Source organism: Anguilla anguilla, chromosome 14 (assembly GCF_013347855.1).
Source record: "Anguilla anguilla isolate fAngAng1 chromosome 14, fAngAng1.pri, whole genome shotgun sequence".
NCBI classification, from domain to species: Eukaryota; Metazoa; Chordata; class Actinopteri; order Anguilliformes; family Anguillidae; genus Anguilla; species Anguilla anguilla.
In genome coordinates this window covers 10,251,659-10,269,175 of record NC_049214.1, presented here as the reverse complement: position 1 = coordinate 10,269,175, position 17,517 = coordinate 10,251,659, and the positions used below count along the sequence as shown (strand labels likewise).

At 40.8% G+C, this 17,517-nt stretch overlaps 1 protein-coding gene across 4 annotated transcripts in view; it reads left to right on the top strand.

Moving 5' to 3' along the window:
• Positions 1 to 17,517, top strand: part of fer (fer (fps/fes related) tyrosine kinase) — a 70,228-nt gene that overhangs the window by 30,516 nt on the left and 22,195 nt on the right. For all 4 annotated transcript variants that reach the window (XM_035391655.1, XM_035391656.1, XM_035391653.1 and 1 more), the window contains 5 exons: positions 1,792 to 1,995; positions 2,614 to 2,736; positions 13,979 to 14,035; positions 14,405 to 14,523; positions 16,079 to 16,173. In XM_035391655.1, coding sequence (XP_035247546.1) covers positions 1,792 to 1,995; positions 2,614 to 2,736; positions 13,979 to 14,035; positions 14,405 to 14,523; positions 16,079 to 16,173 — 598 coding nt within the window. The remainder of the gene's footprint in view (positions 1 to 1,791; positions 1,996 to 2,613; positions 2,737 to 13,978; positions 14,036 to 14,404; positions 14,524 to 16,078; positions 16,174 to 17,517) is intronic.

Here is a 17,517-nt window from a genome sequence, read left to right as displayed (position 1 = left end):
TTTTTTTTACCTCAGGTTATTAGTTATTAATTAATGAGTAGGGCTTGTCTACTGAAAATGAGTCCATTTTTATTTTGTGAAAAACCTCTATGGATCATGTAGGCTTATTAAATTCTGAGATTGAAATAACAGAGGCATGACCTGGCTCTTGATAGAGATCGAAAAGATTATAAATGTTTGGATGTTTGAGGAAAAGGGTAGAAAGTCAGTGTGGCTCTGAATTCTCTGCAGATAGATTGTTAAATGGTGGGTTCCTCTGTTCATGCTCTATATAGAGTTCAGTGTTCCCTCTGCATGAATTTCTCATTCCCAGAGATCAATATGACATATTTTGGCTGTTCACCCACAGGGGACATGAAACAATATAGTGTGCTTAACTGACTTTTTATTGCCAGACTTCACCCACTTTAAGACGATAAACACATAAAAAGTGTTGGGATGAAGAAGAAGCCGAACGTTTAACTTTTGCCTGACTTCACATTCTTGCTTATTGCTGCCTCCCAGGGAAATTCATAGTGTTTGTTTGTCAAATTAAATAGCTCTGTGGAAAAAAAAAAACTGCAAAGATGGGAAAATGTACTATTATGGACTTTAAAAAAAAAAAAAAAAACCCACCGTTCTTCAAAAAATAGGCCTATATTTTGTTGAGGCAGGCGAATAACCAGTGGCAGGTTAATGGTTTTTCTGTAGGAAACAGCATTAGGCGCGTGATTACGGAGTGCCGAAGCAGCGAGAGAAAAGAAGCACACTGTCTCTGAACTGTAAAATGCTCAGGTCATATGGGCGGTCATTCAGCAGCATGTTGAATTGAGCAAATAGTCAGTTTAAAATGAAGGGGTCAGGTTTGCAGTGTGTGTTGTGTCTTGTAAATTCAGAGCCTTTAATGTGTAATTTCATAAAGCAAATGTTCTATTTAAGTTATCCATTGAATAGGATTATATCTTTAGCTTTTTAAAATGGTTTCTAAGGGTGGCGTGCTATAATATGGTTTACCTGAGTTGAATGACTACCTGCGGTCATCTTAAAAACCCAAAAGTAAAATTGCTATTACAGTTCCTATATTACTTATAAGGTTACTTGCATTCACCTGAATAGGTCAGCTGTGTGACCTCAGATGTTTTTGTGTGGATGTAGAACTCTGTGAAGTTGTTGTGAAGTTGAATCAGTCCTTGGATATACACCACATTTTTCTTGTCATTGGAGCATACTCATATATTTTGTTATGAATCTTTTATAAAAGGCAGTACAGCAAAATTAATGATGTTATATATTCAGTGCAAAAGACTTATCCATAATGGTGTAACTGTCTTACCTCATAAAATATGCATGAAATAGACTTGGTAGGCAATACACATTTCTTCCGAAAGATTGCGAGATGCAGACAATAATAAATGTTCCGGTGAAGTGTATAAGTCAATAAGTTTTGTTTTGTGCTTTATTGAAGCCTCAGAATCGTGGTGTAAAGCAGCATGGCGCAAAGGAAGAGCTCTTTCCTTAATCTCTGTTGGACGGTTATGTCTTTCCCAAATCCAGAAGGACAACATAACTCCTGGTTACCTTAGTCAACAGAATAATAACCTCAGGCCGTCCTTTTCCAATCTACACAGATTGCAGGTGTTCACAGCAGGAAGTTTAGATATTCTTTTATGTAGTTTGAAAAATTCGCTGTTTTTGTGTAACAGCAGAATAATTACATGTTTGTTTTTTTTGTATTTCTTTTAGCTGTGCAATAATTGACAATAATTGATTTATCCCTGCAGACTCTAACTCAGACGTTGGTTGGTTTTTCAGTTTTTTGATGTGATACCCACCAGTGAAAAGCCGCTTGGGGAACAGGAATGGTACCACGGTGCCATTCCCAGAATAGAGGCCCAGGAGCTCCTGAAACAGCAGGGGGACTTCCTGGTCCGAGAGAGCCACGGCAAGCCCGGAGAATACGTTCTGTCGGTCTTCTCTGACGGACAGCGACGGCACTTTATCATCCAGTTTGCCGATGTGAGTGCTTAAAGAAGTCAAGGACGCAAACTGCACTTTCGAAAAATCGTATATGAACTATCAGTAAGCCTAAAGTGTACTTAAATGTCCTTAACATGAATTGCAGCATCTGAAAGAGTTTCCTTGAGCTGTAGGAATGGTCTGTAAGTACAGCGGTTCAGCTTGTTTTACTGCATTGGACAGCCTTACCTACATCCCCTTTATTGCAGTGTGACGCATGGTGTGGAGCAGCATGTACAGTATGACACATAGCTAGCCGCTGTAGCACACTTGATGTGGCATCCCCAAGTTCTGAAGGATTGAAGCTCCATCTGGAATTTGTACAGATTCCTCACTGTGAAAATAATTGCCCTATTTGAGGACAGCAGTGAGAATCTAGAGGATGCACAAAGCCATTTATTCAGCTTAATGCTGGCTTCTTTGGCCTAGGGCTTCCATCAGCCTGAAATGCCTTCCAAACATGAAATATTTCAGACTTTTTTTTTAGCTTCCTTTTTTAGCTACATTGTAATGCAAGAATGTATTTCAGTCATAAGAAAGCATGCTATGCATGGGAAATATGAGGTCTAGAAATTCTGCAACCCTGTGTTCTCTAACCTTTCTTTTTAATTTCCCCAGAATCAATATCGATTTGAAGGCACCGGATTCCCAACCATTCCTCAGCTTATTGAACACCATTACACTACAAAGCAAGTCATCACAAAGAAGTCCGGGGTTGTGCTGCTAAACCCAGTCGTCAAGGTAAAGCGATATCACGTTCCTCTGGAATTGGCATGTCTGTGGGCTATCGCACTGTACCTTCAAACTGTGATTAATGTAGCCACCTCAGCCACCGGTGCGGGTTTCGTTCTGTAAGAAACGCCCACTCCCATTTTCCCAGTCGTCTTTAACCTTTTGGTATCACGTGTAATTGTTGCTCGGTTTCCATTCCCAGCGTCCCTCTCGAGTGCGGCGCTGTCTTGGCTTGTCATGACAGTCAACCGGGAATGCAATTCGTTTAAAGCGAGGCCTCGTCTCAACACTGAGCAGTTGCCTCTTGGGCTTGTTTTATTTTACGCTGTCTGTTGATTTAGATCCGTGTGATTATTTAGCGTTTCTGTTGCTGCGCGTTATTCTGCTGCTGATTGCAGCCCACTGCTGTGTGGATATGGCGGGGAAAATGAAATGCTGATCCTTTGGGGTCTCAAAGATATGAAAGATGTTCAAAGTTTATTTGTAACAGGCTTCTTCACATTTGAATAACATTAAAGCAGGAAACTGCCATCTTCCTTTTTTTGTCATCCTCCATTAGCTTTAGTATACATGAGTAATGGCATGGATACCATGTTTTTTTACTGTATTATTAGACACTATTTTTCAGACGGCCCTCAAGCTCCCAAAATTTGAAAGCACTGAGATGAATGTGCTTATTACTGATTTGCATACCCATAGGTCATTGTCATTCAGTCAAAATGTCATACTCTCTGAATCAGAATACTCTCTGAATCTGGGTCAAAATGTGGAAATTTATTATTGCCATTTTTGTTATTGTTACTGTAATATCATCTCTTCATTTGGTAGGCGCTCTTCTACCAGTTTGGTGATGGAACATCTGGAAATTAAAACGCAGCTCGTGTAGTTTAGTGCCTTTCTGAGGAATCTTCCAGGTTTTTTCAACATTCAGGTTGTTCAGACAGCGAGCAGCCCACTGTTCGTCAGCACACACCCCATGCCTCAAAGATAAATACCATCTCATGAAACCCTTCAAAGGGTGTTTTTTCTCATGTTGGGCTGCTCATCATCTTGCCGGTGGGTTGCTAAGGTGTTAGGTTGCTAAGTTTTCTCGGGTCTGATCCTGGGCTTAGCGAGGGGTTTTTTGCTTTGGTTTTGCGCCCCTGCTCCCCCCCCCCCCCTTTCCCTGTTGCGGATGAGGGATTCTTGGGAGCGTGTTCGCTCCCGTCGGAGATTTATTCCCGCCGCTGATCCGTGACGCTGACCCTGTGGGCCGAGCGTGCGCTCGCATCGGCACAATTACTACACGACGTCTCAGAGATTGATTTTCAGCATGACGGCACGGCACGCTCTCACACAGCACACGTGCGAACGCGCCGCGCATGACATCACTACGCAGCTCAAAGCACTCGGCTCTCTGTGCTGCCAAAGCACGGAGAACAGGTTACACTGCTGGCTTTGCATGTTCAGTCCGTCTGCAGTAGTTAGTACAGCGATGTGGTTCATTGCCCGGTGGCTGCACGAAAGTGCCATCAGACTGAATTTTGAGGGCCATCGGGAGGTTTAAGAACTTGATTTGCGTGTGATGCATGTTTACATTTTGGTATAGGCACGTTCTGTGGTAAGAAAGTGAGCTCGGTTCATGGTGTTCTGCAAAACCAGGAGTTTTTTGAGGCTACGTCATATTCAGTGTATAACATCCGTATGAGATCTGCTAGTAGGTTTGCCTTTGTGTTTTTCATTTATACCCCATTTGAGCCATATCCAACCCAAGTAGATCCGAGCTGGTGGACACCACTCGATTAGCGTTTGCATTATACTACCTCTAACAACGCAGGACATGCCAAATGCCATCAACAACCCAGGAAAACATGATGTCATTGTCCAACCTTTAAGCCATTCAGTTGTTAGGAAATCTGTATGTGGCTTAGGGGTTCAGATAAAACTCTGCTCCCCATCTCACTTCCGGTTTCAAATGCGTTTTGAAGCTGATCACATCTTGCCTGATGGCACGAGGCCAACACACACAGCATTTCTGAAATATCACAGATCGACCCCCTCGTTCATCTATTTTTAGTTCATCTCTCCCTTGGTTCTTTTTTATTTATTTTTATTTTCTTGTTGAAGAGAGCTGACGTCCGAGAACTGAAAAATAGAATAATCTAAGAGAAAAAGCCAGAGAGAGGAAGAGCAATGAACTCAGGGCATTTATGAGAGCTGGGTAGCTTGGAGTAATATGGAAATTTGTGAAAAAATTAGTTTGTTTGAATAATGGAGAAGTTTGTTTGAATGTTTCGTGCTCAGAAAAGTAAAAATTTGTTTTAAAACAAACTCTTGCTTTAATAGTCATTGCATTTACATTTGAACTGGCTGTCGATTTTACCGTCTCTCAGCCAGAACTGTAACACAGTAGGTTGCCTGGATGTCAACATTCTGGGTTTTTTCTTCTCTTTATATTTATGTGGATGTGTTTTGCAAAAGCATAATTCAACAAATCTACATTTGTTTGAATTGCACAAACAATTCACATGACTTTTTGCTTTCTGAACCATGTCTTCCCAAAGCCATGGACCTTCGCCACTTTTATCTAACACACAAGCCTTCTTCAGTTTAAGTATGATATCATATGATTGATAAGTCATTCTTCACATGATATCAGGGTATGATAAGTCATTCTTCACATGTTTTGCGAGATGGCCGAACAGTGACAACATATATGTATATGTTCAGACATGTAATTCACCATTTGGCCATTCTCTGCCATAGGAAGCTTCAGAGTGCTCAGCCAGCATAGCCTGGAGATATGACAGAACAGGAACTGGTGGGTGGCCATCTGACGTGTGAATGTGTGTGTGTGCGTGTGTGTGTGTGTGTGTATGCATGTGTCAGAGGGGGTGTCCATGCCCCTGCCCCCTCCTCTTTTTCACCAGATAAATTATGCAGCTGTCTTTTTTTTTTATATGATCAAGTTTTTTTGGGGCAACCCGTTTTTAACAGTTAATTGTCCTGCAGTTTTTGAATTCTCGTCTTTGTACATCCATGGATTACTTTGAGACAAAAGCTGTGGTTTCAAACTTCCCTTTTTTACATTTGTCACATTTTTAGCACCTAATCTTTCTCTTTCTCATTCTCTCTCTCTCTCTCTGATATACACACACACAAACTCTGTCAGTGCCCATAATGTATCTATACATTGTGCTATAATAATAATAATAATAATAATAAGCATAATCATAATTTTTACTGGGTATTATAGTATTGCACTGGTTTATGATAAGCTTATCACAATTCCCTATAAAATCTTGGCTTAATCATAGATTTGGATGTGGATCCTCAGTTGTCTTAATGGTATTTTACATAATTGTTTCATAATTGTTAATGTCATTATCAATGCTTTGTTAATGGCTATTGCCATTAGCACGGTATTAGACCTAAAGAAACTGAAAAGGCTAAGTGCTTTTAAATGGTTTTCTGGAGAGCATTTGGCTACTTCCCGATAAAACTGGGGCACTTGGCTAGTGGGCTCCCTATTCACAATTTAATGATGCAAAGGATTAGCCTCTCGGATGGTGTTACTGTACCCATTGTTCCCTGTACACTGCAGTCATAAGGCCATTTCTAAAGCTGACACGTAACTGCTGACATGGTGCTGTTATTTCCAATGTACTTTTACTACTCTAGCACCAATAACGGAAGGAAATGTGTTTTTCTGTTAAGTGAATTTACCTTACAGCGCACATTTTACCTTTTACATAGTAACTTGGTAAATGAAAGAGGTCATCTCTGTGGAACACAAATGGTTTTTTTTAATGAATATAGGTAGGTAGGTTATTTGGGTCAGTACACCACTGAAAATATCCTCATTGTGTTCTGGGGCTGTGTTTCACACTGTTTCTAAAGCCCGTTTTGCCTTTGTGTAGTTCAGCAGGCTTCTGTACCAGGACTCCTGCGTTGTTTAAGATGCACAATTTCTGTGGAACCTCAGAGATATTAACTCTCTGGGAATGGGGGGTCACAACTTTGAAAGCGAAGTCTAGTTAGGCTCATTTTAATTTGACTCCGTTATTAGAACATTTCATTTTATTTAACAGGCCTCAGTTTTTATCTTTAGATCATTTTAATTTTATTTTTATCATTTTATTAAATCACTTATTTGAACCTTATTTTTGTGGGCCTGTCAGTCTGTATCTCTGAGTATCACATCTCTTAGGTTCTAGCATGTTTTCTAGAACTGACTGGATTATTCCCATTACTATTATTTGAGGGTTTTTTGTGTAAAAAAAATGTTTTTTGAGTCTTGTGTGATACCAAATGATAATTTTTTGCTTTGGTTTGTGCATTGTGAATGAACTGGGTATAGTTAGCATGCAGAACAAAATGGTCTGTTTTGAACATGCATGTGCCAGGTAACTTTGATACCTGGTGAACAGAATCCCATCACCAGCTGGGATCCCATCAGCCTACCCCAGTCTCACTTTGGCAGCAGAACTTAGCTTTTGTGTTATTCTACGGGGCAAATTAATTAAAACGGCCATTTTCCGGCAGATTTCACTCTGTTTCTGCGCTCGGCTCCATTTTGTCAGAGCCTGAATGGAGTGTGGCCGCAGTTTCATTAACTCGACCAAGGAGAAATTCTGGGGCTATTGAAATGTTCAAAGGCCCCGCTGTGATAGAAAGTGCTCTCTCTGGATTGGAAAGGGGGAGAAGATAAATATCTTATTTAAGGTGCCATGAATTAGAATGGCTCAACAGTGTGTGGCAGAGTTTTTTATTTATTAATTTTTTTTTTTTTTTTTACACTCACCCCCCCCCCCCCCCCCTTCAGGCTGCACTATTGAAACTAAAACGCATTGAAATCTCAAAATGAAAAAGCCAATTCTCGCATGTGGTGTCAGTCCCCATAGTTCCTTTTGTGTGGGATTTGAAGCTTCCTCACTTCGCCGGGGAAAATGGAGCTGGATCCATGTTGACGTCTGAAATAACCCCGACGCATGTTATTTGAATTTCATTTCAAATTACTCTGCATCCTCTATGCCGGCAGGGAGGGATATGTGTGGATATGGCCTGAATTTAAAAACTATTCCAGTGTGGCTACGCACCACTTCTCTCCTCCTCTGTTATTATTTTTTTATTGTTAGCAAAGTATTGCAGCTCTCCACATCATCCTGTATTATAATACATTTTGAATCACTGTTTTGACCAGGTCTTATCGTATCTCTCAATTTTATTCACAGCATGCTGTCTTTTATTAATCACCACCATATTGATAATTTGCCTGTCTCATGCGATTGGTAGTAGTGCCTCAAATGGACTTATCTGTCAGGTGTAATCAACGTAACTTTTAGTCCTTGCTTTAAGGAGAAAAGGATTGTGCTTGAAAATTCTCTGTAGCCAGCGGAATTCACTACTAATTGTTGAAATACATTGAACAGCAGGATGCATTTTCAAGCACAATGGCGATGAATAATTGAATTATAATTGCTTTGTTTTTTTCGTTCATTTTTATGATAATGCTGGAAATCTCATTACTTAAGGAAATTCAGTACAGAAACTAAATGCCTACACTTATGCAACTGTCACTGTAAAACGTAATAGTCTGAACTTTAAAAGTGTTTATAACTCCTAAAAAGAGGAAGTGTAATTGTTAAAGACCAGTGGATACCAGTGAATGCAAATTAGGTTTCCATCCTCAAACGGTTCAAGGCAGTTGGTTTTCTTAGACCATTTTAAGTTTTTTTTTGTCTTACAGTGTACAATTAGGAGAGGAAGCACTGAAAACGTAGACTTGAAGATTGCTATGGTTACAGCAGTGTTAGTAATGTTCTGGAAATCCAAACACGTTTCACACGAATGTCGGATTAATAATCCCTTCTTCACTGGCATGCAGGACCCCCAGAACCGCGAGCGACTGGTCAGCGTGACAGTGCCGCTTGCTTTTGGCCGCAGTGAAAGGCCACCAGGCGGGCCTCGTGCTTTAGAGCTCTGCTCCCCTTTCAGACGTGGGCCCGTTGTGTGCATGATGTCTGCCAGCCGGCTGACTAATGCAAAGAGCCAGCGTGGCTTTCGCCCCGGGCTGAGGTCCGAAACACATGATTAATGTGTGACTGTTCTGAGTGTGACTGTTCTGAAAGTGACTGTTCTGAATGTTCTGAATGTGACTGTTCTGAAAGTGACTGTTCTGAAAGTGACTGTTCTGAATGTGACTGTTCTGAAAGTGACTGTTCTGAAAGTGACTGTTCTGAATGTGACTGTTCTGAATGTGAATGTTATGAATGTTCTGAATGTGACTGTTCTGAATGTGACTGTTCTGAATGTGAATGTTATGAATGTTCTGAATGTGACTGTTCTGAAAGTGACTGTTCTGAATGTGACTGTTCTGAAAGTGACTGTTATGAATGTGGCTGTTATGAATGTGGCTGTTATGAATGTGACTGTTCTGAAAGTGACTGTTCTGAATGTTCTGAAAGTGACTGTTATGAATGTTCTGAATGTGACTGTTCTGAATGTGACTGTTCTGAATGTGACTGTTATGACTGTTCTGAATGTGACTGTTCTGAAAGTGACTGTTCTGAAAGTGACTGTTCTGAAAGTGACTGTTCTGAATGTGACTGTTCTGAATGTGAATGTTATGAATGTTCTGAATGTGACTGTTCTGAATGTGACTGTTATGACTGTTCTGAAAGTGACTGTTATGAAAGTGACTGTTCTGAATGTGACTGTTCTGAAAGTGACTGTTATGAATGTTCTGAAAGTGACTGTTCTGAATGTGACTGTTATGAATGTGACAGGACTCCGGATCTCGCCTGCAGAGTCTGATCAATGTGGAAGCGAGGGACAGCTCTGGCAGAACGGCTGAAAGATTATGGCAGGGCTGACCGCATGTGCAGGTCTCACGTGACGTCTTTGTATTTCGAGGAAGAGCCGAGTTTAAACTGCCGGCGGCTGAAAGAAGTGTATCCTGACCGGTGTCTGTTCCAGAGACACTGGAATGTGGAAGATACAGGATTGATTGATTGCTTCAGTAATAGCTTTCTGTTCTAGATTTCTGCATGAAGATGCGGTTAGATGTCGGTTTGATTTGTCTCTAAATGAATCGGCATCAATAACTTTTTTTGTAACTCATTTTGAAGGGTCTTATAAATACAGAACAAACATTGGATTTCGGACATTCATTTGTAATATGTACATGTTTTGGTTGTGTATGTGCGTGTATATGCATGTATGCATTCTTGCCTTAAAGAGGTCTATTGTGAACAGAAAATAACCTTGGGAATAGAATATCTTCTTTCAGAATCCTTCCTGCCTCCAGTAGCTTGTATATTGGAAATGCTGACGAGATGAGGTTTTCAATGCGATGCTTATTTCCAGTTCTATAAAGCGACTCAATGTACCGTGAGTCCAGGTTATGACCATTACAGACCATCGCTGCATTCTGCAGCGAGCCTTCCACTTCTCCCAACTCGAATCAAACTCATAATGTCAAGAAGATTGCTTGTTTCCTGATTTTGAATATGTTCTTTTAATATTCTGCTTTTTTTGTCGCGAGAACACAGTCACTGTCCAAGACTGGGGAGAAAAAACAGTGAGATAGGGCATTTATATGTCCTATCTCACTGTTTGTCTGTCAACTCCAGCTTGAACGTGAATTAAGTTTAGACAATAAATGAACATCCCAGTACAAAAACCCTGGCTGCCATACCTAAAGGACACCTTTCTGTTTTTATCAGTTTTTTTTTTATGTATAATTATTGCGTGGCGGAACACATCTACAGTATTGTGGCACACAGCAGACTACGCGCTTGGAGAAAGGAAAAATCTCTGTCATTATTGACAGAAAAAAAGATTTTAACATTCTCACATTGACTTGAAAAAACAGAGACCTCTTCTGCCATTTGGCTCTACTGAATCGCTAATTGACATGTTTGAGTATGAGAGTCGTGATTAATGCATAATCCTATTACAGATGTTTAGGAACCAGATATCGCAAGAGATTGCTTTTTTTGTGTTGTCATTTGAAGAAGGAGTTTCAAAGGTATGCCTGATATTCTCGTTCATTCCTTCAGCTGCAGTTGAAATGCGTTCCGTTGGAATTCTTTTTCTTTAATTAAAAATCAGCTCCAAAGGGGAACAGTCGCTTCTGTTTGTTTCCCCTTCTCTCTGTGTTTGCATTTAGCATTCCTCTGGGGCTTTTTCACTGTATTACTATTCAGGCCAGAAAGCAAAATGGCGCGGATTAGCCTTGGTGCTACCACGTGTTGTGACAAATGGTAATTGCAGACGCGGGGGTGTTGGTGGGAAGATGGAAGCTCGTAGAAATGGAACCCTGTGTACCCCAGGCATGCATTCTTGATCACAAACAAACCCACAATTTGATTTTAAAAAATGCATGCCCTTGGTCTGCTTTCAGTTAAGCTAATTTGTTTCTGAAAGGCCAAGCAACATGAAGGCTTGTAAACATGCTGAGTGTATGAAGTTGTTTACCATTTTAATGGCAAGAATTCACAACATGATGGGGTGCATGTGTGTGTGTGCACGCCCTTGCGTGATTTCTTGTTTGGTTACACACGTGTATGTGTGTTTGTGTGTACATGTCACTGCATAATGATCTGTATTTCATTTTACATGAAGATAACCTGACTGCGGTGATATGCTAGTCGGATAAATCCATGTTTAAATGTTGGTAAAGCGGCACCTATGCTTGTAGCACAGAAGTTTTCTCACGGCTTCTTTCCAGACATTTCTTGTCTTAACCCAGCTTAAAATGTGAAATGTTCCAAATGATTCCCAGCTGTGGCAGGCATGCTCAAAAGGCCTGATTTAAAAGCCTAGTGTGTTGAAAAGAGTTGGAAGTGCAGAGATATAAGTCAGAGAAATCCCAGCAGGCAGTTTGGTGAATTATTGCGAGTGAGCGCTCGTGCTGTAGACCCATTCATTTTATGAGATGTCTCTAAGTGTGGCATCATTTAGTAATGGCTGGAGCCCTCTGGTTTAGAGGTGGAAATCTTACAGCCCAAGCTTTCGAAATAATAATTTTATACAGTCCTATAAATAGTTTCCTGGCTTCTTCAGAGTAACAGGCAGGGAGATATCTTTAGATTGCTTGTCTGGAATCACTCCTTGGAGAATTGTATTGGAAGAGTGGATACCTTCTAAAACCCTGAAAGAAACATGCAGCAGTTTTAAGGATAGTATGTGCTTTGTGTTTTGTGCAGTGTTAATTCAATGATACTTATCTGCAATTGAACGAGATTATGAAAATTACATAATCTAATTGCTTTATTACATGCATAGGACTGACTCCATGCAATACTGGTCTCCCTTGAAAAGGTATTATTAATCTCAAGGAACATCCCTTGTTAAGTAAAGGTTAAATACTATTTTTTTAAAACTACTTAGATGTCCAAGAACTTTCTTTGGCATTGTTATTGAAAGACTATTGCACCACAGCAATGGTACTGTTCTCTGGAATGTAAAATGGGATTTTCTTTTCGAACACATTTGCAACATTTTACGTCAGTATTCCTAAAGCACTTGAATAAAAATTTTTTTTTTTAGCCATTAGTTTAGGATTGCTATTGAAGTAGGCCATCATGGCTTAGGCCTCCTGCCACTTCATCCATCTTAATCAGTGCAAGTGATTGAAAACACCTATTCTGTGTTTCTACAATTACTCTAGTCTTTAAGGAATTGCCACATGATAGAGCAGTGCGGGATACAAATGCAATAGCTGTGTAAGGACTGATCGTAGGGGTTGACCAGTCCATGAGCAAATATTGGATTTTAATTTTTCATGGCGCTCACTGATTCCCCCAGCAGTCTCAGTCTTGGAGTGCCGATAATGGTAGATGGCCAGTTCAGACTGATGTTAAGTTCAGTTTAGTTCACTGCAGCAAATCTCATATAAGGTCAGATACTGCCGCGGTGGTCACTCTCAGATTGTAAACAGACTGGACTTACACAGGACTAAGTGCTTGGCTTATCACCTTTTTCAAGGAGTAAATCAAGACAAGGTCCCCACAATAGGAAAAGCAACCAGAGGGACCGTGGTCAAAGAGATGGATCTGGAGAATTAGGAGGGAAGTTCTTGCAGTGACCATGTGGCAGGAGGTGCCTCGGGCCCAAGCACTGGGCCTTTTTAGACGGTGGGCAGCAGCTGTCTGGACCGGCGTTGAGTCACAGCTGCTACCGTGCCTGTGAGTAGGCCTGACTCTGTCCGTGGTCCTGCAGACCTCCCCGGAAGCAGAGACACCTGAGGTGCTAAACGGACAGCGCCCCAGAACACATGGTCAGCCCTTCCTGCTCCTGTCCCACCCGCCCTGGCATCAGTATCATTTATTTACCCCCCCCCCTCCCCCCAGCACTGAATTCAAGGAACAAACGTTTGGGAAGTGTTTTCTGATGAATTATGTAAAAGTAAATTTAATTACTGTAGAACCTGTTTTGCATTTTCTAAAATGCTTAGAATTGTTCATTGTACGTAAATTGCAATACATTTATTCAGTGATTTCATGGAGGATTCTTCATATGGATTCTTCACATGAATTTTACAGTTTTGTGCGGTTCAGTATTTGTAGGGCTCCCTAAAACTAGGGAAGAGGAACATATGTCCCTAGTGAACCCGTGCTGTGTGCAAGTGCAAGTGCTGCAGGGCTAGCTTAGGCTTGGACAGTCATTTGACAGCAGATTGGAGCACATTTTCAGGTCTGATTGAGTCACACCGAACGAAACGATGCTTTTGTGTGTGATCAGCAGTGGCTGGTGAAAATCATTAACCAAGGCCGGCATGTGACCACCACAGACCTCCTGGGCCTCCCCAGCACCGAGGAACCAAAGTCTTTTAAGCCATTTAAAAATCTGGGTACTCGTTTGCACAAGGGCTCAGAAGTGCAATTCTCTTTGCTGTGTGGAAAAAACCTGAGTCTATATTTTTGTCTTGGCCTGTGCACATTGTGAATTAAGTGGCTGCAAATCAGAGACTTCTGGCACGTTCCGTTTTTGGGTAAAGCAGTGCAGTGTATTCACTAAGGAAGCCTGCTGATCGAGCTTTTTAAAACTCCTGCTAGGCCCAACGTATATTCCACTGAATCTGTGAGATTTCCGAAGATTTCTCAGGGCGGAATTATGATCATATCACGGTGCCCCTGTCAATAAACTCTATTGCTCTTTACACCTCCCAAAAATGTGTGTGTTTCAGGTTTCTTTTTAAACAAAAAAAAAACACATCCTTACATTTCCATATCCTTAAGCTGATTTTAGCTCTCTTGTTTTTCAGGATAAGAAATGGATTCTCAATCATGAGGATGTTATACTTGGAGATCCGCTGGGCAAAGTAAGTACTGCTGCGGTCATGTGGAATTTAATTTCATGTTACCGTGGCACTGGCCATTGGTAAGCTAAATAATTGTCGGCACCTTGGACGTAAAACAGTTGTTTCACAGCTCCTTTGCTTGTTTCATTAGGCTCTGTTTCTGTTTTAAAAATTTTGAAAACCAAATGTCATTCCTTTTATTTTGTTCTTCATTTTTCTTAGTAGTCTTGGTCAGCAGCCTAAATACTTACGCTTCTGTATCTGTACAGCTATCTTTAGTAGCTTAGATTATGTTTCTCTACTTGGACTGGGATGTTTATTAAATGTATAGATATTGCCGTTGAAGCAAGGCACCTTCACTGTATTTATTTATTGTGTGTTTGCATCAAGGGTAACTTTGGAGAGGTTGTCAAAGGAACTCTTAGAGACTCCAAAACTCCAGTGGCTGTGAAGACCTGCAAGGAAGACCTTCCGCAGGAGCTGAAGATCAAGTTCCTGTCAGAGGCCAGGTGGGCTGTCACTTTTATTTATTACCTCGTATCAGTTCCCGTCACTCCTTAAATAAAAACGGCGTGAAACTGCTGACTGCGCTAACGAGAGGAACTGCACACGCACGCTAGCAGGTTCTGCTCGGCGGCCATGTTCGGCTCGCGGGCATCGGTGACTTGTATCGGCTCAAAGCTGCCGCTGCGAGGACTTTAATGCGTTTGGCTCGAGGCTCTCTAGATATATCTCCCCACGCTCTGCTGTAGTAACCCCCGGCAACGTACGTTCAAGGTGCGATGAAAGGTGTGAACTTTATTTTCCACAGCGGCAGCGCAACAGCTGCTGTCTCGTCGCTCCTCGTCGGGAGGGGCGAGAGATGAAGAGCACCAAGCTTCTTTTTTTGTTTTTATTTAAACATTGCGACTGAAAACAGGACGCACAGAACCGAGTCACAGCGGAGCACTCGTTTTGACGTTTACATTTGCAGCACTGTTTATGCTGAGCCGAGCTGCCAGTATGACTTTGTGTTGTCACCTTTTGAAAATAGAATGACGTGACTGTTTAAAAATAGGGATAGATTGACAAGACTGACATATTCAGAACTAAGAACTGTGGCATTTACGACACATTCTGTTGATTGTTTCACTCAAACTGTTGAGCTGGCTAAACATGTTGTTTGGTTTCTCTGTTAAAGCACCTACAGTTAGAGATTTTTAACCATGGTTTACTGAGCTCTTAGAACCGGTTAGAATTGTGGTGCTAAAATTAGTTTTATAATGAAAAAAACCCTAATCCTTCTAGGTAATGATATTTCTTCATCAAAAATTGAATAGAGAATATGTTGTCAAAAGAATGACTCTGTGTTGCTAGAACTCTTTGTGAATCAACTCCAGGGTATGTACTTATTAAAAGGGCATGCAGACAATGCAGAGTCGTTTTTTTTAAAGCCATAAAACTACTTAAAACATGCTTAGATAAAGTTCTTCCACTTCCAAAATATTCCCGAAAGATGTTGTGTTATGTAAATAAAGGCTTTGTCTTTTGCTCTGTTGATAATTTGCTCCATGTAAGATTAAGCCCCTTTTCAAAAATGCCTCCGTGTCTGTTCTTTGATAAGTGCATATTAAATGACCCCTTTGAACTTCCTGTATTGAAATGCTAGGATTTCATTATGTTGAATTTCTCTGGTTCCTTCGGAAGATTAAATCTATTTACAGATACAGGAGTGGAGTCAGTCATGTTTAGGAAAACAAATTTTAACAATAGTCTTCCAAATGGGGGTCATGTGGGTTTGTTTTTTCTAATGATAACCACACTATGGGAACTGTCCATCTTCTGTTGGGAACCTTTCCATTAATTTTCCTTATAAATGAAAATGATAGTTTTGTAAATTTACAAATCAATGTTAGATTAAGCTTGTATATTTCTTGGCAGTGTGTCGCAGTGTTTTTCTATTTTGATTGATTGGGGTTATAAAGCTCAATTCACACACATAGCGTTATTTAGAAGTGTAATAAATATTTGTTTACTAGGCCCGTGTGAATATGAATTAATGTGTCTTGTAATATCTTTTTACAGGATCCTTAAACAATATGATCACCCAAATATTGTGAAGTTGATAGGTGTCTGCACACAAAGACAGCCTATATACATTGTGATGGAGCTCGTGCCAGGTAAAATAATTATTTAATGATATCCCTTTCCCTAGTCCTTGTTAGCTTCTCTCCCCCCTCCCCCTTCCATTTTTCTTTCCCACTTCTCTCTCCCTCTTCTTTCTCCCTCCTCTTTCCCTCTCCACAATCCCCCATCCCCCTCCCTCTCTCTCTCCCTCCTTTATCTCCTACTGTCCTCTTTCCCCCTCTCAGTCATGTGGGACTGTAAGCTTTTTCGCAATATCAGTTTTATTAGGCAGAGCTTTGAATTGACAGTTATTAAAAAATGAAAAAGCTGTAGTGAAATGTGCCCTGTCACATCTCGAGGTACTGTTGCATAGACACAGATAAATGTAACGGCCCTTTATGTGAAAGGGAAGGTGCTTAACAGTCAAGCTTGCATTTCAGCATGCATATAATTTATGTAATGCAGTGGCGCGTGGAAAAGCCACGCTACGTTTAGTGTGGTGCTGTATCATTGACCAGCCAGTGCAGACAAAAACATTAAATTTGTTTAGAACGCCAAAAACAAATAAGTGTGTAATTAATTCATCATCAGACCGGGCGGGGGAAACACAAATTATACATTTTTGAGACCGGTTTACAGAATAAACAGCAGAGGAGCAAGGACATGGTATCTACACGCTGTAGATTTAATTTGTATTTCCCCAGCCATCGTTTGTCTTTAGTCTGCTGCTTTCATGAGCGAGTCATTTAGCAGAGTGAATGTCAAGCGGAGGACGCTGGAACCATCTGCCGGAATCGAACATCGCTTCTGAAGTCCAGTTGTATTTCTCTGCCTAATATTTGTTCTGAATTTAGTTTTGGATGGTACATTTTTTTTGCACTTACTGTTGTCAAAATGGAAACCAGTAAGCTCATTCTTCTAAGACACCAGCTGTGTCTGTCTCTCTGTGTCTCCTCCATCTTGTGGAGCAGGAAACCAGAGGAGGACAGTGTCATTGTGGGACTCTCCCATTTATGAACGGACTAAGGGGAGACTGCTGAATACAGGACTCATTTAACATGTAAATGATCATCTCGCTCAGCCTATCAGACGAGTGTTTGAGAAAGCAAGCATATCGGATTAATTAAATTAGCTCACCTCGTCCGCATAATGAGTTTGGTCCCTCAAGTGTGGATGCTGTGTGTCAGGCATTATTGTTTTGTAGACACTAGGCTCACGACTCAATTCCATGTCAGTTTTTGAATGAGTCACTCACAAGGTTGTATTTGTTTAGTGTTTCCAGTGTAATCGTAAAATTTGCGCATAGTTTGTAAATGCCATTGTTTTGTTCTTTTCTTGTTAAAAGGCTGGTAATGTTTGCTGAAACAGTATGACATATTTTCGAAATTTCTCTAATT